Source organism: Tamandua tetradactyla, chromosome 11 (assembly GCF_023851605.1).
Source record: "Tamandua tetradactyla isolate mTamTet1 chromosome 11, mTamTet1.pri, whole genome shotgun sequence".
NCBI lineage: Eukaryota > Metazoa > Chordata > Mammalia > Pilosa > Myrmecophagidae > Tamandua > Tamandua tetradactyla.
Genome location: NC_135337.1, coordinates 64646715 through 64671111, shown reverse-complemented (window position 1 = coordinate 64671111; position 24397 = coordinate 64646715). Strand labels below are relative to the sequence as shown.

The window sequence follows — 24397 nt, the reverse complement described above, 5'->3', positions numbered from 1 at the left end:
AAGTGCAAAAGGGGACTTTAAATGCAAACATAAGCAAATACATAGCCTTAGACGAGTGAAGGAAACCAAACTGCAAACCATTCTTATCAAGAAAATAAAATGCCCCAAACACAGCAGAGAATGACAAAGCACGTGAGGATTCAGGCAGATACGGCCCAGTCGAACAACCAAATTAAAACTGGAGGGCACATGGAATTTGCAACGACTAATCAAGGATGTTCATAAGGACATAAAGGATATCAAGAAAACACTGGAAAAGCATAAAGAAGATTTTGAAAGAATAAACAGAAAAATGGCAGATCTCACTGAGTCAAGAGGCTATTTTGGAGACTACCCTTTTGCAAGCTTAAGCTATATATTGTCAATCTCCATGATTTGCCAACCCCTAACCAACATTACTCCTGTTAACCCTAAAGAACACCCGGGGCTCTATTTGAGACTCTACAAGTTTCACCCACTAAGTTTACTTTCCAGAAACCTAAAACTATCTGATGGTGCCTAGGCCAGATAAGTCTTGAAATCCAGAGGTGCCAGTCTCTCCAAGAACATCAACCAGTTCCATCCCCCATCCCATACTGTCAACACCCCTTTTCAACCTGAAAATGTTAGAATGTGCAAGCCCAAATATACCTAAAGACTGGGAAAAGGATCAAAGGAGGAGGAGTTAACAACAGAGAAGTTAGGATTTAACAATTGAGTATGACTACTGAATACTGATATTTCTGTTTATTATTATATTATATTATATTATTATTATCTAATATTTCTCCAGTGTCTTGGAGAAGCTAGAAGGAAAAATTTGAAATTGTGGAAATATAACCCCATACCAAATTTGGAAATCTGTTCTACATCTACTTGTTAAAATGTACTTGAAAATTTATTGCTTTTTTTGAATATATGTTATATCTCACAATAAAAATGTTAAAAAAAAATCCTAAGGAATCTACAAAACTACCAAAACTAATAAACAAGTTCAGTAAGGTAATGGGATATAAGACCAATACACAAAAATCAATTGTATTTCTATATGCAAGCAATGAACCTTCAGAAAATAAAATTAATAAAACAATTTCATTCACAATAGTCTGAAAAATAAAATACCTAGGAATAAGCTTAATAAAACAAGTTCAAGACTTGTACATTGGAAACTATATAACACTGCTGAGGGAAATTAAAACTCTAAATCAGTGGAAAGGTATCCAGTGTTCATGGATTAGAAGACTTAATATTGTTAAGATGTAATATTCCCCAAATTATTCTATAGATTCTGGGCAATCCCTATCAAAATTCCCAGCTGTTTTTTTTTTTTTTCCTTTTTTGCTAAATTTGACAAGCTAATTCTAAAATTCACATGGAAATGCAAATAACCAAGAGCAGTCAAAATCTTGAAAAAGAAATTTGGAGGCCCCACACTCTCAATTTTAAAACTTACTCACAGAGTTACAACAATTAAAGCAGTGTTATATTACATAATGATAGACATATAATGTTTAGATGAATGAAACAGAATTGAGAGTCCAGTAATAAACCTTACATTTATGCTCAACTGTTTTTTGTTTTTTATTACATGGGCAGGCACTGGGAATCGAACCTGGGTCTCCGGCATGGCAGGCAAGAACTCTGCCACTGAGCCACCGTTGCCCTCAACAAGGATACCAAGAGAATTCAATGGAGAAAGAATAGTCTTTTCAACAAATGGTACTTGGTCAAATGAATACCCATATGTAAAAGGATGAATTTGAGCCCAAATCTCATACCATACACAAAAATTATCTAACTTAGATCACATACCTAAACGTCAGAGCTAAAATACAAACCCTTGGAAGAAAATACAGGAGTAAATGTTCATGATAGGTTAGATAACGATTTCTTAGATATGACATTAAAAGCATGAGCAATAAAAGAACAAACTGATAAACTGGGCTCTGTCAAAATTTAAAACTTGCACTTCAGGAGACACCATCAAGAAGTGAAAAGAAGTTAAACCTGGGAGAAAATATTTGCAAATTATATAACTGGTGAAGGACTTGCTTCCAGAATATAGAAAGAACTCTTACAACTCAATAAGATGAGTTCAAATTTAAAATGGGCAAAAGACATAAAGAGACACTTTACCAAAAAAGAAATATGCACGGCCAGCAAGCACATGAAAAGATGCTGACCATCATGAGGGAAATGCAAGCTAAACCTTAGATAGTACTTACCATCTACCAGAGTGCCTATTATCAAAAAGAAAGACAGTAACAAGAGTTGGTGAGGATGCAGAGAAGCTGGAGACCTCATACATTGCTCATGGGGTTGTTAGGATGGTGTAGCCTTCTTGGCATTTGAGATGGATTTACCACATGACTCCACAGTTCGACTCCAAGAGAAATAATAACACCTTTGTCCACCAAAGATTTGTATGTGAATGTTCATAGCAGCACTATTCATAATAATCAAAAGTGGAAACCCAAACATCCATCAATTAGTGAATCAATAAATAAAATGTGATGCACCCATACAATGGAATACTGTTGAGCAATAATGGGATAAAGTATTGATACATGCATGCCACAACATGGATAAACTTCATAAATATTATGCTAAGCAAAGAAACCAGACACAAAAGAACACATAATGAAAGAGCATACTCATATGTAACGTCCAGAAGAGGTGACTCGACAGAGACAGGAAATAGTTTAGTGGTTTGCCTAAGGCTGGGGTAGGGGTGGGGTTGGGGGGTGGCTGCAAATGGACACATTTCTCTTTTGGGATGGTAGAAATGTTCAAAAATTACATTGTGGTAATGGCTGCACAGTTCTATAAATATACTAAAAGTCACTGAATTGTGCAACCAAAAGATTATGTTAATATCTCAAAAAGTTGTTAAAAAGTCTTAAATTAAAAAAAAAAAATCTAAGCATTCATGTAAATCCTTCTGTGATGCCAACATCCCCTGGACATTAATTTCTTGGCTGGGAAATTATTTGCCCATAGTCAGCTGGTATGTGTAAAGCGTAAGTCAGTCATCTTCTAAAAGGATTTCAAGAAGCTTTAAGGTCAATCTTTAAAAAAACTTTAATAGTAAAAAGAACATCACCAATGATAAATCATCTGGACTATTTTAGAGAGGTAAATGCTGAAATGTTTACATTCTCAAAAAGACACTTTCTTAGCAAGAGATTATTTAGCAGTATTTATATTTACTCTTGCTATTAGCCAAAAGGCTGAGGAGCAATCAGCAGTATTTATATTTTCTAGCATTTATATATCTTGGATTCAAAATAAACTGAGCCCTGGCATGTGATAACAAGGCTTAAATTTTATTTCTGTTGTAAATTTGCTGGTTATTTTAAAAGAATTTAAAAGGGGTAGCTGACATCAATAATGTTTTTTTATTTATTCCTTTCACTTCTCAGAGAGATCCTATTCCTGAAGGAACACCTAAACCGGCACTGTCTTTCGCACACTTGTGCTCCCTCTGTTGAGAAACACTTGAGTAAAAATGACACTCTCTATTATATAACGTGTTGGCTCATAAGCTGATAACCATTAAAAGACAATATAACTAAGCTTTCCTAAAATAAACCATTTATTGAAAAAAAAAGAACCTTTTCTTAAATTTCATCAATCAGTCTTTTGCATAACAAATCTGAAGCTTGCCAACAACAACAAAAGGTGAGGTTTCACAGTCAGTGCACTCGACAAACATGAGATTAAAAAACAAGGTCCAGAATGCCTGAAAACACTACAGCTTCTTTTGAACCTAGGAAGGTCAAAAACACTACACTAATATTACGATTCTCAGTCACACGAGAAACAGAAGACAAAGGCAATGGTCCGTGTACAGTAGTAATGGCACTTAACATGCAGCTTCTTTAGCCTCGTGGACGCTGTCACACAGGAGAGTCCTGTGCCAAGTAAAACAAACAGGAGCAGCAGGAGAAGTGACGCTTGTCACATGTGCAGTCTTCAGTCTTGGAAGGTTAAAAAGGCTTATACTGCTTCTCAGCACAGTCTTTATGTAAATATTACATACAGTAGTGATTAAGAGAATTTTCTGAGTACATACACGACTAGGCCACATCCTGATTAGCTTCATTCTTCATCTGTGCAAACCTGGGAGGAAGGCAGGAGACAGATGAACCCTCACACCACACCTGAGCCTTACAACTAAGTCATGCTCTCAGCTTGATATTCAAGTGCTGGGACTGGCAGAGCTTAACTGCAGGAAATAATGCCAGTCCCTACTCACTGCTCTAAAGTTAGGCCTACTAATTAACCAGTGAGAATGTTTTTTAAAATGTATCTGTACAGTCTCAAGCCATTAGAAATTGTTTAGCTACTTTATAACTAAGAAACAAAACTTTTATTCAGTTACACATCTCCAATATCCACACAGCAAATTCAATTGTTTGGTCTTAATTTTACTAACCCAAGAACAATGGTTCACTCCATGCTTCTGCACCTTCCTTTATCAGGAGCTGCTCTGCAGGGCCCTTTAAATGTTATTTTCTCTAGGGTTCCATTTTCACTCCATTTCTTCTTGACGTACTCTCCCAGGAATATTTCTGTCTCCCTAGCTCTTGAGTGCCAGTCCCAAAACATCTAAATTCCCACCTGAAATTCCCCAGCAGATGTTCCAAACACATATCAAACTTAATCTATATCATCCCTCCAGTTCATACCCTCAACCAGCTATCCTCTTTACCCAACTATTTTAGTGAATGGAATCTCCGTAACTTAGTGACTCAAGATAGAAGCCTGGAAACTGTCCAGGACTCCCCTCATTTGCCTTCCAGATCCAATCAGTTATGCAGTCATAGTTACTCTTAACTTCTAAATGTCACTTAAAACTCACCCCTTCACTTGCCCTTCACAATAATGTGCCTCTCGCTTCCAGTGCAAACTTTCTCAAACTAATTCAATCACGTAGTTACCTTTACAATAAAATTGAAAGTTCTTCATGTAGCTCCTGCTTAGTCTTCCAGCCTTCTCTTTTGCCATTTCTCCTATTTTGTGCTGTGTTCCATCAGTTATCTGCCTATCTGCACTTCCTTGAGTATTTTTTTCTCTCATGAGTGGGCCTCTCCACATCTCTTTCACCTTGTCTGGCATACCCTTATGCCCATTCTACCAGATAGCTAACTTGTCTCTACCCTCCAAATAGATTCTACACCCTCAAAAGTGGAAACTATGTCTTTTATCAGGTCCCATTTAAATGCTATTAACTGTCCCAAATGCTCCTTAAAATTAACTTATCCAAAATGGAACCACCAGGAGAACTTCAAGTATCTTCTGAATAAAAACTATAAACTCCTGGCAGAATACATTTAGTTCCTTTCCATTTCATGTATCTATGTATGTATCTCTATATCTATAAATGTATTTGTGTGTGCATGTACAGTAGTTATGTATATAAACATATACAGCATAACATGTATATTTTTACTTATATTTAAGTTTTAAAACTTCCTTAAGTGCCAGATACAAAAAAGAACTCAAATAGTTGAACATGAAAAAGCTAAATAGCAATCAGCCAAACCTTGACAAATGAATGGTCGAGGAGCTGGCTGGCTGTCCATCTCATCTTTGGATCACTTTCAAGGCAGTGAGAAAGGAAGTCCTTTCCTTCAGGACTTAATCTTTCAGGGATTGGTGGCTTGTGTCCCATTCCCACTTTATACATGATCTGAAAATTGTGTTCATATTCATGCCAGGGCCTCTAAAAGTATAGATAAAAATCAGGTTTTAACAGGACATGGCCATAAAAAATTGCAAACATTCAATCTTTTTACGTATCTCAATATTAATAATTAACAGTAATCAGCAAACATTTTCTTAAAGGGCTAGACTGTAAATATTTTAGGCTTGTGAGCCATTTGAATATGGTTCCTATTATAACTATTCAATTCTCCCACTAGAGGATCAAAGCAGCTATACCCAATAAATAACCAAACAGATATGTCTGTTTTCCAATAAAATTTTATTTACAAGAACAGGTGGCTGGCATACTTCGTCCAACCCATTTGGGATGTTCTATTAGTCCAGCATCATCTAGATGTCATCATCATGTAAATAAAAAATGGAATCTATAAAATGATATAAACATGCTAATAAAACATACCAAACTCAACAATATCTTATGGGGATGTTTAATATGCTATTATCCCTGTTGAATGATGAGCAAGTTCTATTAATGGAAAGCTCACCATTATGGCACAGAAAAATTGAGATTTATTAGAGAATAAACTAAGCTTGTATGGCCCTCTAATTTGTGTATTATTATTTAATCTTGCAATATGTATTCTTCAATGTAAGACCTTGTTCTCTCTGATGTATGGCTTGGCTGAAACAATACAGGCATGATCATCTCTCTACTTTATTATTAATAGAAATATTAGCTAATACTTGAGCACTTCCATGTAATCTTTCAGCAGCTGCATGAAATAAACATATAAATACTTCAATAAACTAATTTCCTATTAGTGAACACTGAGAAGGCTTCTAAATGATTGCTTTATAAATGATAACACTGCGCATGTGTACCTTTACACATCTGTACAATCGCTCAATATCTTCCTTAGAAGATACATTTTCAGAATTCACAATTTCTTAGTTTAAGAGCTATACACAAATGAAGTTTCGATAAAAGTGAAATTTCATTTTTAAGTATAGAATTTTGATTATAAGTGAGGGTGACCACCTTTTCACATTTCTTTTTGCAACTGTCCACTTCTCCATGTTTTAATTCAAGCTTTGTTTTTAAAATTCAGTTATAAGAGTTCTCTATGTATTATGTCTTAAAAATTTTGTCTCCAAGTTTGTCATTTGTCTTACTTGATTGCATCTTTTGACAGGTCACATTTTTATCTGTAGTCATGCTCTTTATTAAGCAGAAAATACGTCCAAAATACTTAATGAATAATAAATACCACAACAACTGTTCTGTTTAAGGTAAATTATCCTTATTAAGTTTCTCATTCTACTTACCTTCCCAGTTACCATTTCTATGACTACACAGCCCAGACTCCAAATATCTGCAGCACGCCCATGGCCTTCTCCTTTAGCGCGGGTAATGACTTCAGGAGCCATGTAAGCTTTAAAATTCAAATAGATAGTAAAATTAATGTCATAAATATAGCCTCATGCATTTACAGATCCAATTAATAAATTAATATAATATTCTACACAAAAGAAACAATTTATTTAACTTTCCCTAAGTTAGGTAATAGGAATATCAAAAACCTGAAAATAGATATTTTTAGATCAATTTGTTAAATGGAATTTTAGGGGCAAATTTTCAGATAAATTTCATTAACAATGAAATACAAAATTTAACCTGCAAAGGAAGACATAAAATTGTGACACTGAATGATGTAGATAAATAATCATCATTTAACCATAGTTTTGCTTTGATTAGAATAATTCCAATAAACTCAATGCAAACAATAAAAATACTTCAGGGGTAGGAAAAAAAGAGCCTTTTCGTCCCTCTTTTACAAGAATAATTTTAATTTACCAATCTGAACAGCTGGTTTCAGGTGTGAGCCTAAGTGGAGGGGGAGAGGTTATTCTCATGATTAGAAACCCTCACCTGCTTTCCAAGTCTCCATGGGCTGTATCAAAGTGAAGGCTCAGTTAGCAAGCAGTCTGCAGTAGGGGATAGTGCCTACCTGCTGTCCCCAGCGTGCTATCCACCTCACCAGGCATGGTCTGTGCATTGTTCTTAAGCTTTACTGAGCATCCAAAATCTCCTAGTTTGATTAGACCAGATGAGGTAAGGAAGATATTGGCACCTAACAAAAAACAGACAGTTGTTAAACAGCCTCGAAACACAAAGTGGGCATTTTTAAGGGTACACGGTAAGCTGAACTATCAGGAACTTTAATACCACCTTAATAATACAAAGGTTTATGAAATTTTATGCACAAAATAAAATAATATAAAGATATGCAAGCTTTATTCATGCTCTTTAACAAAACAAAGCAAAGAATTTTAGCATCAGTGCAGATAGCTTTAACCACCAACTTCTCAACTGAAATACGTGTATAAATTGTAACATTAAAAACCTTCAGAGGGTGCATGGGTGCTTCAGTGGTAAAATGCTTGTCTTCCAAGCGGAGACCCACATTCAATTCCCAGACCATACACCATCCTCTGTCTCCTCAACCCCAAAAAATGTTCTTTCAGAAAGACTTAAAAGAAAATTACATACAAAAGACGAATGCTTGCGGTGGCATCATTCCTGAAAATGGGAGCTGTTTACAATGGGCAGCTTCTACAATAAGAAGCAACATGTAGAAAAGAACTGGCACATGCACGGGAGGTTTTATAATCATATTTGAGGCTGCCACTGGATGGACCTAAACTGTGACTGTAAAGAATGTTCTGTAATTTTATGATATTTCTACAAGTAACACACTTGCCTAACTTGTACTCTAGGAGGAAATTAGGGCAACTGATTATCTCAGGGAAGCTTTGTCTTTTAACATAGGCTATCGGATGTTATCTCTGCAACTGACCCACACATTTCTGGCAATGATGTGTCCTCTGGTAAATCCTTCAGAAAGCTATTTGGAGCCACTCAGGTTGGACAAACAGCCCTCCAATGAGCTGTAGTCTAATGGTTAACCCTCCTGGCTGGAGTGCTTCCAGTATAGTCCCTGCAATGGACTGCACAGCGGTAACTTCATTATTCTGGAATTGGTCCATATTTGCACATTATTACACATGTGGAATCACAAAGAATATAATAAGGACACCAACAAACAGACTTGGTCCAGGGACTCCGAGAGATTCTCTTCATGGCCATGTGATAAGACATGAACGTACATCGTGTGACACTGACACAGAGACTGAATATGATGCCTGTGGCAGAATGGTTAAACAGGGGCAAAGTAGGTTCTGGTGTAATCCAGAACAGCTCCCAGACTGAGTCTAGTCCCTGGTTAAAGAATCCTTAGGAAGTTAGGCTAATTCAAGAGTAAATGTGTTCAGGTTGGCCTCAGACATATAACAGAATGGAACTCTTCAGTATAGGGCCAATGAGAGACAACGGTATTTTCCCACTTCACTGATCTCCAAGAGTCCCAGAAATAAAAGGTCAGGGGTATGGTGTGGCTAAGGCAAATGGCACAGTGAAAACTCTGCGGCAGAAGCATGGCTATTCTCCTTGTGTCAAAGAGAAATGCACTTTTAATCAATCAGTACAACCAAATCAAACTTTAGCAGAACTCCTATTTGGAGGAGGTTGGTGTAAACAGACACTAGCTTTGTCTTCAAAAACACGAGCTGCACATTATGACTTAATACTGATATTTCTGATCTACTGCCATTTTACATTTACAGAGCTCAGTATACATATACAAGGATCTTGACAAGGGAAAAAGAAATGTTGCTTTATAAGTAAAGGGGGATATTTTAGATTGTATGTTACTAAAATACAAATTTTAAAAAGAAGAATGCTTAATAAGTACACAGAGTATGGCAAATTATCCTATAAAAATAGCAAACTTTGCTTCTGGAAAATCGGTTTCTTTAAAAGCAGTGTTGACCAGGCCAGGCAGGCTTACCTAACTCATGCATGGAAGCATGGTTCCACATCGTTTCTCACTACCGGGGTCTTTAGAACGACTATTTAAAGTGTTCTTAAGTTTTAGAGCTACAAAGTGCAAGTGGGGCGCCTATGATGCGCTGGATGCCAGTGGCCTGCCTCTGGCCCAGGCAGATTACCTTTAATGTCCCGATGCACTATGCCATGTTCATGCAGAACATTGATGGCGACGGTGATCTGCTTGGAATACAGCCTAATGACATGTTCCTGAAGTCCCAGCCTCGACACCTCTTCCAGTGTGCCCTCATCACAGTACTCCATGAAAATATACATTTCTTCCTGTGGAAGGAATAAAACGCAGTCCTGTGTTCACTGTTTTCCTTACATGTAAGGAAAAATTTGGGAAACCTCACAGACCATGCCCCAAAGGAATCTTCTTTCTAATGGTCTACTCTATTTGTCAACCTGAATACTGAATTTTTCTTATAACAATAGTTTCTAACTCTTCTGTTTCTGCCTGCCTTCTCTGTCTGGAATTATATAGCTAGTTGGGAAAACAAAATCTCCTCCAAATCAAAAGTGATAAATTTCACTAATTAAGTTTGCTATATAATCTCAGACAGGGACCAACAGGGATATCCCTATAAACATATTATTAAGTACTGAAACACATCCTTTTCAAATATGTATTTATTTGTCAGGACATTAAAAATATCAATTTCCAGCTTCCCCTGGGAGCTCATGTCTACCAAGATATTCAAGTTATACTCTTTCCCTCAGTGTTTATTTCTAAACACGAGGGGGAAAATGAATTTGAAGTTTTAATTTGCTCTCATTTCACAATGGTTCCTTAAATACATGTAAAAGAAAAATCCATATTACTTAACAGTGGTTCAGGAAAAAAAAAAAAAAGTGGGGAGGGGAACCCAGTAGCAAGAAGTTCTATGAGGGGCATTTTAGAAGAATCTTCAGTTTGGCAGGATGGGTTTCAGTGCTTTATAATGTCGGGTTAATGACTACAGTCTACAACTTACATTTTAGGAAGAACTCCTCTAGTTTCAGAGAGAAGGCAGAAATGATGTAACTCATGGAGATTTCCTGATAATTAGGCAAAGTTACTGTGCTCTGAAATGAGAAGACCTGTGATGTAGAACAGGACTCCATTTTGTACCCTTACTGATTCCTCACACAAAACAGTGTGATTAAAGTTGGCTTACTCTATGAAGTTCCACACCAAAATACCGAACCAGATTGGGGTGTTTGATGCCTTCAAATATTTTCAATTCATCTGCAGTTTCCTTGATGGTTTTATGGTCATTAGGCTGAAATCGAATCTGTAAAAGGAAATCTGCCGATTAATGCTGTTATTCATACACACTAGAAACACCCAGTTTTAATGGCCAGGGCTGTAAAGCTGTCTCCTGATAGCTTCATCTTTCAGAGCCAGGGGACTACTGTCACTGTGTCTGTGACTTAACTCCCAGATTCTCCTTCTTCAGTTGTGAATTCAACATGACTGCTTTTGAATATCTGGTAAGATAACTGCCAATGAGATTGTTTTCACAACTGCAAACTGAGTCATCAAAAACATTAACCTTTCAGTATGCAACCACTGATGTTTACTTCCTACAAAGATCAGATAAGGTTCTGCCCTTAAGGAGTTTACAATACTGAGCTGGAGAAACTACAAAAGAAGTATGGTGTAAGTGCCAGGCTAGCAAGACAAATAAATGCTGCAGTGCTGGAGAGGGAGTGGCCATCATGGAATGGTCAAAAGAGAAGCCCTAGACAGCAAGGGCATGGGCACTGTGTGTCCATGTCCTTCACAAAAATTCTCATGGTGCTAAACTTTCTATATGGCCCCACCCTCCAAAGCCACCTTGGGTGTTTCCTTAGACAACAAGGACAGCTGTTGCTTCCTGACCCCAAACCTTTCTGAAGACTTCCCCCATTCTTCCTCATTCCTACCTCCAGTCATTCATTTACTGAAGCTTATCCCAAATGTCATTTTTCCTTTAACACCTCCCCTATGAGATGTCACTGTTAACCACCCGCCTTTGAGCCTCATCAAGTTTTATTTCTGTCTCCCTCTCTCTGGCAGATTGCACAACTGTAGTGTGACAGAATTCTTTGTATTCCTAGTCTTATCTTCACTTGAATAGTAAACTCCTTTACTTTCCATAGTGCATCTGTTTTAAATGCCATCTCTTTGGATCTGCCAGCTTGGTGCTTCCTATCTCTATGTCAAAAGAGCAGGACTTTGTGCCCAGATGACTCACCATGGATAGTATGTAAGCCAGCTCAAGGTACTACCAAGGACTTAATAAATTCAAGTTTCTTTACAAAATCTCTATCAAACACAGAGCCTTACAACAAAAAGGCCCACTCAGCATATTAGCTTAATAAGAGAGCCTGATCACGAACTGCACACTTACCTCCTTCATAGCCATCAATTCACCAGTGTCGACATTGATGCAAGTATAGACCTTCCCATACTGCCCTTCCCCTGTGAACAAGAGCAGAACAGGCAGCACTTATATTCACCTAAGGTGGACTGTTGTTTACTTCATTTGAACCTATAATAATATTATCATAATTCTGAATGCATATTTACCTTTCTATAATTATGTTTACTATAGTCTACTATTGCAAGACACAAAATACTTCTGAATGTTACCTAGTAACTGAAGTCTTAGGCAATCTCTTCATATCTTATCTGTAAATATCTTTAAATAGACGAGGCACAAATATGAGCAATAAGCAGCTGCAGCGTACACCTCCTCAGAGATCTGGACTGAGGAGAGAAAGGGCTGTACAGGGAGGGTCTAAGGGTGAGCCTGGCAACTGGCTAACTGTGTATACCTCATGGCTGCATGTCTAGAGTGCATGGGACTGCTTATTTCACTTACACACTTTTTGGTATATTAAAGTAAGGGGACATATGGATAAACGAGATTGACAAGAATCATTAATATAATTTATAAATGATCGTATTCAGTGTTTTTCTGCTCTCATTGATGGCACTAACCTTCAAGTTTTCTGAGGTTCACAGGATTCAAATTATAGCCCTTTTTGCCTATTCAGACTATATGCTTGACAGGGAAGTGCATTAAAATGGGGAAGGGATCTGAAGTATAAACAGGCCTCTTCTCTCATACAATCTATGGCTAGTTGAAGTACAAGAAGCAATTTCACAGGGAAACTAATAACATAATGTTTTACAAAAGAAGGTTTCGCTGTTCCTTTTGTATCAATCTTTTTAAATAATGTTCTTGTGGAAACAGGATAAAAGGAATAGACTAGAACAAACGGGTAAAATTTCTGTAGTTCACCAGCACATTTTGGAGTATCAATCAAAACTATTCAACTCGATGAACTAGTTAAAAATCCCTTTATATATAATGCCTAAGAGTCATCCCCAGAGAACCTCTTTTGTTGTTCAGATGTGGCCTCTCTAACTTAGCAGGTGAACTCACTGTCCTCCCCCCACAACATGGGACATGACTCCAGGTAGTAAATCTTCCTGGCAGTATGGGACAGAAATCCTGGGATGAGCCAGGACCCAGCTCATGGGATTGAGAAAGCCTTCTTGACCAAAAGGGGGAAAAGCGAAATTAGACAAAATAAACTTTAAGTGGCTGAGAGATTACAAACAGAGTCAGAGGTTATCTGGAAGTTATTCTTATGGATTACATAGACAATCCCTTTTTAGTGGCTCGAGGGAAGTACCTGAAACTATTGACTGTGTTCCAGTAGACTTGATTCTTAAAGACAATTGTATAAAGGTATTGACTTTCACAATGTGACTGTATAACTGTGAAAAGCTTATCTCTGATGTTTCTTTTATCCAGGGTATAGACAGACAGAGTAAAAAAACATGGATAAAATATAAATAAATAATAGGGGGATAAAGGGTAAAATAAATTGGGTAAATGGAAATACTAGTAGTCAGTGAAGAGGAGGGAAAGGGGTATGGGATTCATGAGTTTTTTTTCTTTTTCTTTTTCTGGAGTGATACAAATGTTCTAAAAAGTGATCATGGGTATGAATACAGAACTATGTGATGAAATTGTAAGCCACTGATTGTACACCATGTATGGACTGTATGTGTGTATGTGTGAAGATTTGTCAATAAAAACATATTTTTAAAAAATCTCTATAAAATCTCATTTAAAAAATGCTCACAGGGTGGGCCATGGTGGCTCAGCAGGCAGAGTTCTCGCCTGCCATGCTGCATACCCAGGTTCAATTCCCAGTGCCTGCCCATGCAAAAAAAAAGTTTACAGAAGACATTTTATAAATTAAAAAAAAATAACTATCTGCAAAAAGATACAATGTATATTTGTCCCACCTAAAAGAAAAAAGGACTAAATACATAAAATTTAGCCTCAATATGTATAACCTTTTATTGCTATTTCTAACAAAATATTCCCTTCATGTTTCTTAATTCCTTACCAATTTTGTTTCCTCGTTGCCATTTGAAGGTCACCTTCCTCAAGCCAACATGCATAACATTGTCATAGGATTTAGGGGTGTCACAAACTTGACCTATGATATTTTTTCTCCTCATTTCTCGATACCTCTTTTCTTCAAACAATCGAACTGACTTCTGAATAGTTTCTATGGGTCCTTGTTTACAAGCAGTATCTATAGAAAGAGCCACAAACTCATTAGTCCCAGTCTATCACTATCAAGTCAATTTCTAGTAAATAACAACACAACTCTACCACAGCAGGGCTTATCATTATCTATTCAGATACACAGCAGGTGAATGAAAGTCCATCAAAATCTAGTAGCTGCAAAGCATACCACCACTATACAATACATACAAAAAAACTATCAACTGGTCAGGCAAAAAGGATGATATCCTCTTCTAAGATTGTTGTTGAGATTACTGCAGAACCTCCTACCTGCTTGCCTCTAGTTTCTCCCATCTCCAACCCACTCTCTGGTCTGCCAGAATTATTTTACTAAAGGAAAATGTAATGTGTCACTTTCTGTATACATTTGTTCCATGGTTCTCTATTACTTACTAACCAAAAATCCAAACTCTCTCATATGGATTCAAGGCACTTCATGATTTGGACCCTGTTTATCTTTCCTGGTTTACCTTTTTTTTTTTTCAAACCACTGCGTTCTTTGCTCCTACCATAGGCTGTATACTAGCTTAACAGAAAAGACTCTTATGGAGTACACCAAACCTCTTCTTACTTCTGTGCCTTTGTTCACACTTGTCTGTTGGCTGAAATGTCTTCCTCAATACAATGTTTGGTGCGTGAACCTGACTCATCACAGCTCAGCTGAAACACCATCCCTCTTCTTGGATGCCATCTCGGATGAGAAGGAAATAAACTTTTCCTTTCTTTGGGAAGAGTAGAATAAGGACTCAAGAACCAGAGTGCCTGGGTTCACCCATTTTTAGGTGCTTTGCAGTGGGCAAGTTAATTTTTCTCTGCATCAAATTCTTAATCTGTGAGATTAAGGTAGTTATACCTGATTTATAGAGCTATTTGGGAGCATAATGGAACAATGCATATAAAGGCAATTAGTTCAATATCTGGCACACAGGAATATTCAATAAATTTTATCTATTATTATTAGTATTCTTTATTTTCCTATCAAGCTTTATACCCCTCTTTTTCTCCAACTTGTTTTATCATGATCTTCAGTAAGAAATAACTTTTACACACATAGCTATCTAAAACAAAAGTTTCATGAATCAAGATTTACCCTTACTACATGAAATTCTGATTCCATTCTAATCTTCTTTAAATGCTGATAACACTAAAATGATTTTACAATCTACTAATAGGTCACACACCAATAAACCTCAAAATACTGCTTTATACATACCTCTATTACAGCACTTACACTACAGCCTAACTAGCTAGCCAAGAGTCTGAATTTTCTGGCAGAGATGTTTGAGGACTGGAATGATTGCTAAGTGTGATCTGAGAAGAGAAATACCCAACAACTTTTAATGTTTTAATTACAGTTTCTTAATAGAATTTTTTCTTAAAAACACTGATATTTGTTCGTTTCCTTTATCATAATATACATCAAGTCTACCCACCATTGGACAAAATTTAACAGCTGTTTGGCCAAGAACTCTACTGTCAAAAATTTCTGGGAAAGGCTTAATTTCAGTTTACTGTTTTCTACAGTACGAATTTCTCAGTCGTCAATATGTCAATGTGAACTGTATCTGTCCCAAGAGGAACACAGTTTCAAGTGGTTTCCAAATGTTCCTGATCACAAACTGTTTTGAAAGGCGTCATAAAGACCTGGTATTCCTGGGAACTACTTGTTACTTGTGAGCCTCTGAAGAGATCATTTTCCCCATTGCCTAGGCTCAAGCCTAGGAAACCTCCATCCTAAACCAGTCCTGACAATTGTTACATCAAAATTGCTTATTGCCTCCATTCTCATTTGATACTGCATTACTGCAATGTTAATCTAACTTTTTCTCCTGCTTTCATTCACTTGCTCCCTAGTTCAGGCTACCAGGTTAACCTACTTCTTGGTGTCTTCCTTTCCCTCACCAGCCCACTCCCCCCCACACCAGCTGCTCAAGGGCCTTTAGGAGCTGCCTGAAGATAAAGCCCAAATTACCTACCCCTCACTGAAAACTATCTGCAATCAGATCTCACTTTTCCCTCTTGATTTTATCTCTACACTATCCAGATAGTCAAGTTGATCTATTTCTCAGTTATTCCTGAGGTATTTCTCACGCTGTACTTTCTCCTCTTGGCTTGATTCAGACCTGACCTTGCTGCAAAGGCCAGCTCAAGCCTCATCCCTCAGTGAACTCCTTCCTCCCTGTTCTAAGGCCTGAGTGAATAAACAGTCTTCTGATCAGCTGTATAGATTTCAGAGGGATGTTGTAGTGGGAATAGTTCTGGCCTTAGATGTGCATTCTAATCCCAGTTTCATCATTTAATAGCTTAGCCAAATAATCTTTCTGAAACTGTTTTACCAGTTACTAAAAGAGAACAAAATCTATTCTGCCTGTTGCACAATATCATCATGACAAAGAAAATGTGAAAGCACTCCACAGATCATAAAGTATTAGACCAGTAATTTTTCTTCAAGCTATTCTTTTCTTTTTTTTGTAAATAAGGCAAAGAACTTTATTAATCTTTCTTTGCAAATTTTAAGCCCAGGCTTCTTCAGCTTAATTAGCTGCAAAGAATGAAATTGTGCATAAGCAAAAACTGAAAAGAGCTGTAGTGTCCAGGGTGCTTGAGCTTAGAAATATTAGAGATCTAGATTTTATTCAATTCATAAACAAAACAATTTTAAAAAGCAGTCATCATATAAAATAGCAACTCTAAGTAATTTCCAGTTTCGTCTTCTTCAGAAGTCAACTCAATTCAATTTGCTTCATTCTTAGAAGCTCCATCAAAATTCTCCACAAAATCTGAAACTTCATCATCCTCATCCTCTCCAGTAGCAAGGGGTGCTTTTTCACTCATAGATTGTTTGGGCAATGTTTCAGCCAGTTTCCTTAAACTAATCAGACTGACTGCACTACGTTGCTAAGATGCTGGGTAGCATTTCTGTCAGGTGCTTAGTCTCAGCATGGCCTACAAAGGTGAAAGTATTCACTGCCAGAGATGCCTGAACTTTAGAGTTGTTAAAGTGGAACACTGTTTCTTGGTTTGTAAACATATTAACCTCTTTAATACCAGACATATTTGTTTACTCCCAATTTCTTCAAGGAGAACTAAAGTATTTTATCATCTGCTATAGCTATTCTATGAACCACCTTCTTCGTTCTGTGAGCATTTCCTTTCCCACCAATGCGCATTTATGCCTGCAGTTTGGCAATTTTCTCCTGGTTCATGATAGTTTCTTTCATCTGGTCGGAGTGGAAATAGGGCCGCTCGGGAAACTAGGGCTGGAACTCAGGGGTCTCAGACAGACCAACTGAGACCAGGCACACACATGTGGCGATACAAGATTGCTATTCTTTTGATGAATTTATTGATCATCTACTTTCCTACTTTTAAAAAAATACAGCTACTATCTTATACCCATTTTTACAGAAGAGAAAATGAGGCTCAGAGATGTACAGTAACTTACATAAGATCACACAGCTAATAAAAGTCTGATTTAGGCGGGCCGCGGTGGCTCAGCGGGCAAGAGTGCTTGCCTGCCGTGCCGGAGGACCCCGGTTCGATTCCCGGCCCCAGCCCATGTAAAAAACAAACAAATAAACAAAATATAATAAAACAAGAAAATGTTTAAAAATGTTTCCCTTTCTTCCTCCCTTCCTTCCTTCCATCCTTCCTTCCTTCTCTGTCTTTCCTTCCTTTTAAAAAAAATAAAAATAAAAAAAAATAAAAAAAGTCTGATTTATTGTATGTGTGATATTAGCCCTACTTTCTGCCAAGCACTAAGCAAGGTGATGTTTTATGGCGCCAAGCATACAGTTCTATCACGATGCCAAAAGAGTCTCCCTCAGGCAGTGGGAGAAACTGGATGGTGGAGGCTGCACGTTCCTTAACTCCTGCTTTCACCAGAGGAGCTCTATTTGTATCAGTTTTATATGCAGAGGCTCCCTCCTTTGGTTATAAACTTGCCAGCAACAGACGCTCATACCTGAGAGCCCAGCTCCAAGCCAGAGAAAAGTGTTATTAATTACACCAGTTATGGCAATGATTGTTTATATGCATGAAACAAATGCAAGCATAAAGTCATATTTTGTCATATGTATTAATTAGTGTTTTATATGGCAAAATATTTTCTCCCTAAACACATACTGTATGGCAGTAACCATTTTTCATATCTCTAGTGCTCCTCAATGTCTGGCATTTCCACATGTGAAAAATAAAATCAATAAATGACAGAGATGCTTCATTTTTACATTCAAATAAATAATATATATGAAATATACATATGTTTAATGTATATAGACACAGTATATGATAAAATGTGTCAGATGTATAAAACAGATCACAAAATATTAATGTAGAATGTCTAATAAATTTAGAAACCAAAGCATGTTTCATCTGAAACTGCCCTCCATATGCTTAAATACTTTTAAGTTCCAGATTCCTTCCCTTACCCTTAGTTTGGCTGATAAGCGTCCGAAGTTCCCAACTTCTTCGTGTTGATCCACTTGAATCACCTTTTGGATATGCTGGTTCTGCAGGAAGTATTTTTCATACAAATTAATCCTTATGCAATATATACACCTACTTTATTGAGAGAAACATCAAAATGGTGAATGGCAATGGTTAGTTACCATCTACTTGTCTTTTCTGGTGATCAATGTCCGAAGTGTCTGGTGTAGGTATGAGAACCTATCTCTACAATTAATTCTAGAAAACTGCACCAAACTAAAAACATGTCAGTTGTAGTACAGGATTTTAACGACACTAAATTTTCCACACGAGAACACTGGGCAGAAACGGATTCTTTGGGGACCCCACTCAAGTCCCAGCACAGCTATAACATGAACAATTTCAAGGTTCCTAAGCCAAGACTTCTTAGGTCTGTATCATAATAAAACTTCAGCATATCATTAACACAATGTCACTACTGTATTTTTAAAGTAAGAGTATTCAATAATTAAAATAATAGGAGAAAAAATTTTTATAGCAATAAAAGTAGACCTAGAAAATTCAGTTAAAAAGGAATCCATATATAGAGAGAAATCAATGTGTCATCAGTATATCTGCTCATAAGGCTTCTGTTGTTTTCTTACCCTTACTCCAGTAAAAGACATTAACAATAAAAACTGGTGGGCTGAGACAAATGATTAGGCTGGATGAGAATGCAGCTGACGCTTTAGGCACTCACCCTCTCGCTCTTCTGTGGGACTTGAGTGACGACTCAGGGATCTAAACTGCAATTCAGCAGCTATGGATGCCAATCGATCATTTTCAGGGACACTGGAACCCCTGTTTTGATATTTTAAAAAATTGAACTATCAATTCAATGGAACTGAAAATGAAAGATATTTCATATTTCAATCTCATTTTCTTATGAAACGCCTCAAGAACATTGATTCTCAATGCAGGGGAAGGGGAAATGATCTTGTCCTCAGAGAGTATTTGGTAATGCCTGAAGATATCTGTACTGTCACGGGTGGGGGAGGGACATACTATTGGCATATAGTGGGTAGAGGCCAGGGATGCAGCTAAAGATCCTAAGGTCCTACCATGCACAGGACAGCCCCCAAACAAGAATCATTCATCTGAAATGAACAGTGTTGCTACTGACAGACCCTCCTCTAGCGGCTGAAGGACAGTTGTACTTTTATCACTCCACAGCTGATGCATGAGAACCAGAACACCTGACTGCAAAATACATTGCTTTACATTAAAAAGAAAACTGCATTTACACAAATATTACTGACATGAATGGAAACCTCCATAATTTGACCAAATGACAGACAAAAATTAATTAGCCAAATTTGGCTAATACTTAAAATTACCATCAAATTATGTTTATGTACTTAATCTTATTTACAGTATTAAAATCATTACATGACTCAGAAGATTTCACAACTCTCAATAAAAAGAAAATGAAAGTATATGCCTAAAAATTTCTCAAAGAGAAGCCAAGCAAAAGTGCAAAAGAGCAGGAAGCTTAATGTATTAAAGAACAATGTTAATTAGATGCTTTCCAGAATAAAGTTAAATGTTCAGCATCCCAGAATGAACCAGCAAAGAGAAAAAAAACAATATTAAATAAGGGAAATATTAATGTTTTAATTTACATAATCAAAGAACCCAAAATAAATATGAAATTAGTTTTTTTTAAGCTATTTAGTGTGCATTTTTAAATGAATGATGAAATGAAGCATGGCAGCATTTATACTCTTATTTATCAAATACTTAAAAGGTTTCACGAATTATGAAGTATGCAAAGATTTTTTTAAAAATGTCCTAAACCCTCAAATCTAGCACAGTACTTGTTATATCTTAAGAGAGGAGAATTGTTCTGAACAATCAAAACCTTGGACTATTTATTTCATAGAAAAATCACTAATGTCAAAGTGAAGAAACATATTACCCCCTTAAGCAGGACCAAAGACTGTGGGACTGTGGGGAAGTCACATACATCTCTACTTTTCTGTAGTCAATTCCACCTCTTTCAGAGATTTGCGCAAAGGTAAAAGCAATTAAGATGTACTTAAATGAAATGGTAATAACTTCATTTAAAGTGTAATGCTTAACAACTAGTGAGGGGAGGAGACAGGGGAAGACTCTGGTTTAGAGAGCTTGCCAGTTTCCGTGGTGTAACAACTGGCATGCAGAATTTCTGAAATATTAATAATCAGCTCTCAGGAGCCAATAAGAGCCAGCTCCAGCAAAATGCTTTAAAGCTAATAGAAAGATAATTTAAGGCCAGAATTGATAATATTAAGTCAATTCAAATCAAATAAATGTATTTTTTAAATATTTGGGGGCAAAGCAAAATCTTAATTTTGGTTAATGTACAGGAAATGGTTTCATACAGAATAGTTGCAGCATACATGACCCATGGCTATATATCAGACTCAGACTTCTGGGTACTGTAAGCCTCAAGACTAGTGACCCTAAATAGAAGGACTCACAAAGCCCATTACACCTAACTCCCTATAAATTTGCTGATGTATGAAGTTAAATCAATCATGCAAGGCTTGAGTGGTAGAGTGAGTCTTACAACTATTCACTATTCATATCTTACTCTGGCTTTGCTATTCTCTCCCTGCCATTGCATATTCATTGTCATAAAGTGAAGAAAACTTATTCCTTTATAAAAATTGGCCTTCAAGATAGCACTCTATGTGAGTATTAAAATTTCTAATATCAAAGATCTTTTTAGAGTACGTACAATTTTGAGGGAAAAATATTTATAAAATGCCACTCATCTTGATAAATTGCTTATGCAATTCATAAGCTTTAATGCATGAGAAGGCCAACTGAAGGCATTTAACTCTTATGCTAACAGACAGTTAATGTGCCACAATGCCAACTCAGTATGCCTTAAGCTACATTTCACGGGCCTTTAACCACTGTAACATTACTGTCCATTTTCTAATTCTGGAGCAGTCTCATGCAAACTTGGAAGATATGGATGTGGGAACCAGGCACAACAGATCTGGCTAAGTATTCTTCTCAACCATGACTATGTTTGCTATTTATAAAAAAAGGATTTTCAGGAGGTCCCAAAGAGCTATAAAAGCACATTGGAACTCTGTGTCATGAAATGATCTAAACATAAAAGCAAAAAGGGTAAATGGAAATTTGATCAACTGTTAACTTTTAATTTTTCATTTTACTACTCTGGCTATAAAATACTTTGACATGTTTAGATAACAGACATTTATCACTAAAAATTAGGAATACTAATTATTTTAATGAATCAGAAGACTGGAAATGTTTATAGAAATTTTAGAACATTATAAAGCAAGTGGGAAAACATTTGATTCTATTTTAAATTCTAAAGCCATGTGTTATCTTTCTGCCAGCATTGCACTATTATGACTTTTTCATAAGAGGTAAATACAGAGGGCTAGACACTTCACAATCACATCTTTTTTGATCAGGCCACCCCCACCCAAATAGTCTGTATGACTAAATCACCTTCCTTCCTGGAAGATGACAGTACCGACAATGTCTCTTCTATTGAGATACAAGAGTGGATGGAACAGAAGAGCAACCATTAAGTATATGAGAATATGATGGAAACCTCTGCCAAAAAATAGCTAGAATGGGAAAACTGCAAAACAAACAAACACCAACAAAAAAACCCTCCTTGATGTCTCACATTACACAGAAAAATGAAATTTTTCTGATGTTTTCCAAGTGTCTGATATCTCACTCAGTAATGATCTATTCTTCCCATGAGATAAAACCCCACAAGCTCATCTGTCTAATTCTGTAAACTACTTCTAATCAACCATTATATAAAATTAGGAAACTTGGTTAAAAAAAATTGATCCCTCTCAAAAAAAAATCACCTAAATCATTAACTAAAAGCCATCCTGAACTGCCTTGTGACTCAAACGGAAAGGCACTGCTGGTTAAAATCATCAGGTACAGTCTTCTATTGTAGAACAGGCTCTTCTGATATTATCTGCAAAGAGTTATTATTGGCAGAAGTTCTGGTTATTTTTAGTTAATATTAGCTCCGAGGAGAAATATCAAAATCAGGCAAATGATCTATTTATGCTGGGAGGTGCTAGAATCCTGTGACTGTGGCAACCTGTGGAGGGGCCCTAAGCATCACTCGCATACCATGGAATAGAGGCCGAATCATACTCAGTGACAAGGCTCAGATCACTGTAGAAATGTGGTGGGGAGGTGGTGGGGTGGGCGGGTAGACAGGATGCTGGGGTAAAACTACCTGGCATCATGGGCACTGCTGATGGGTTTGGGTGGTGCAGAGTCGCTGCCAGAGGGGCCAGGGCGGCCGGCGACAGCAGCAGCAATAGTAGCAGCAGCAGGGCTGCCGTGGCTCCGTGCATCTGAAGGCACACTCCGAGTGCTAAGACGAGAAGAAAAGCTTCAGGAACACAGATGAGAAAAGGGGATGGAGTTTCAAATGGTTTTGGATGAAAATCAGAACGGGGTAATGAAGTGGAAAAAAATGAAATAAAATGTACAATTGTTCTTTGAAGTTCAGGTGTGGGTTTGAAAAAAAAACAATTTCAAAGCTTTGAAAAATTAACTGTGGTCCTTTCCTAGAAAGTACTCTCAAATAAAAATAACTTTTAAAATGGGGGAAGAAAAGATGCTCACTACCTCAAGATGTAGAAATGCCACCACATTCAAGATAATTATCTTGAGAATTCTAGTTTCTAAACTCACTTTAGTATGCAAGCTGCTTCTTAATTACGTATATACATGAAAGTCAAGGTTGGGAAGATCATTCAAGTGTATTCTCCCCTTTTAAACTGATATGAAATACTGCTTTTCAAGTGTTTACTATGCTATGCAAACTCTAATTTGTTTTCCTATGGTAATTTTTCATAGAAAGAAAAAGAATCACCACAAAGCTGGAAAGCATTTGGTAGCTTGAAGATATAATAAGCTGCAAAATGAAGTTATCTTGAAAGATGCGTGTCTGTTTTAAATTTGCAAACCCTTTCCTCTCACAAATAAGGTTCCACAGCATGTCTTCCAGGTAACACAAAAAATAGCTTTTAAAAGTGTATGAGTAAGAACACAGAAAAAACAGTTAGCAGAAGCAAGCGCCCAGTAGTTTTAAGAGTATTAGCATGCACAACAGAGAAAAATCCATAAAGTAAATCACTAGGTAAGCACCAAATACCTGAATCCCTCTGGAGTTGGTATAATTAGATGCGGGTTAGGAGGGTCACTATGGCATCGAGGTACCTTCACAGGACGGGGGCTGTTCCGATGAATAGCTGCCAGTGGAAATGGCAACATTTAAATGCAACTTGTTAAGATGATCAACAGAAAACTGTCAAGCCAAGCAACTAAATGTAAATGAAATACTACTTGATTTTGCCAGGGACCAAAATAAATCCATTCATATAAGTAAAAATTCATATCATATATATAAATATTATGAAAAACAGATCACTTTTTACAAGTTAATAAAGTTATATTACGCATTCAAACATTTCTCTATCAAAAATATATTTTAAATTCCTGGACTAAAGGATACATAATGTATGCTAAACAAATAATTAAAACCATTTCAGTTATGAATTAAAATGTGACTTATTTGGTATCTCCCTAACAAAAAAAGGAGGTCTTTTTGCTATCTTCACTTAAAAAATTTATACCAAATTAGATTCTCATCAGCGGTGACTTCAACAGGTCCTGAGATGAGAGGAGAGTTACAATCAATTTCCTGAGAACACTGAGATATAGTTCATTCTTTTAAGCCAAA

The 24397-nt window shown here is 36.8% G+C and overlaps 1 protein-coding gene and 1 pseudogene across 7 annotated transcripts in view; both read right to left on the bottom strand.

The window, feature by feature from the left end:
- The window catches only part of MAP3K4 (mitogen-activated protein kinase kinase kinase 4), a 176181-nt gene that overhangs the window by 20647 nt on the left and 131137 nt on the right, over positions 1 to 24397 (bottom strand). For 2 of the 7 annotated variants that reach the window (XR_013159450.1, XM_077120783.1), the window contains exons 16-27: positions 23810 to 23906; positions 22883 to 23023; positions 19346 to 19446; positions 18609 to 18689; positions 13994 to 14185; positions 11974 to 12044; positions 10756 to 10872; positions 9718 to 9877; positions 7659 to 7781; positions 6976 to 7082; positions 5528 to 5707; positions 4055 to 4101 (exon numbers count right to left, since the gene is read on the bottom strand). Coding sequence is in view for 6 of the 7 variants with exons in the window: in XM_077120783.1 (XP_076976898.1) it covers positions 4081 to 4101; positions 5528 to 5707; positions 6976 to 7082; positions 7659 to 7781; positions 9718 to 9877; positions 10756 to 10872; positions 11974 to 12044; positions 13994 to 14185; positions 18609 to 18689; positions 19346 to 19446; positions 22883 to 23023; positions 23810 to 23906 (1391 nt within the window). In the remaining variant the exon portion in view is untranslated. Of the gene's footprint in view, positions 1 to 2914; positions 4102 to 5527; positions 5708 to 6975; positions 7083 to 7658; positions 7782 to 9717; positions 9878 to 10755; positions 10873 to 11973; positions 12045 to 13993; positions 14186 to 18608; positions 18690 to 19345; positions 19447 to 22882; positions 23024 to 23809; positions 23907 to 24397 lie in introns of those variants that run through there. The other 5 variants (XM_077120782.1, XM_077120784.1, XM_077120787.1 and 2 more) reach the window with 4 other exon arrangements.
- Positions 14194 to 17650, bottom strand: LOC143650240 (transcription factor BTF3 pseudogene; annotated as a pseudogene).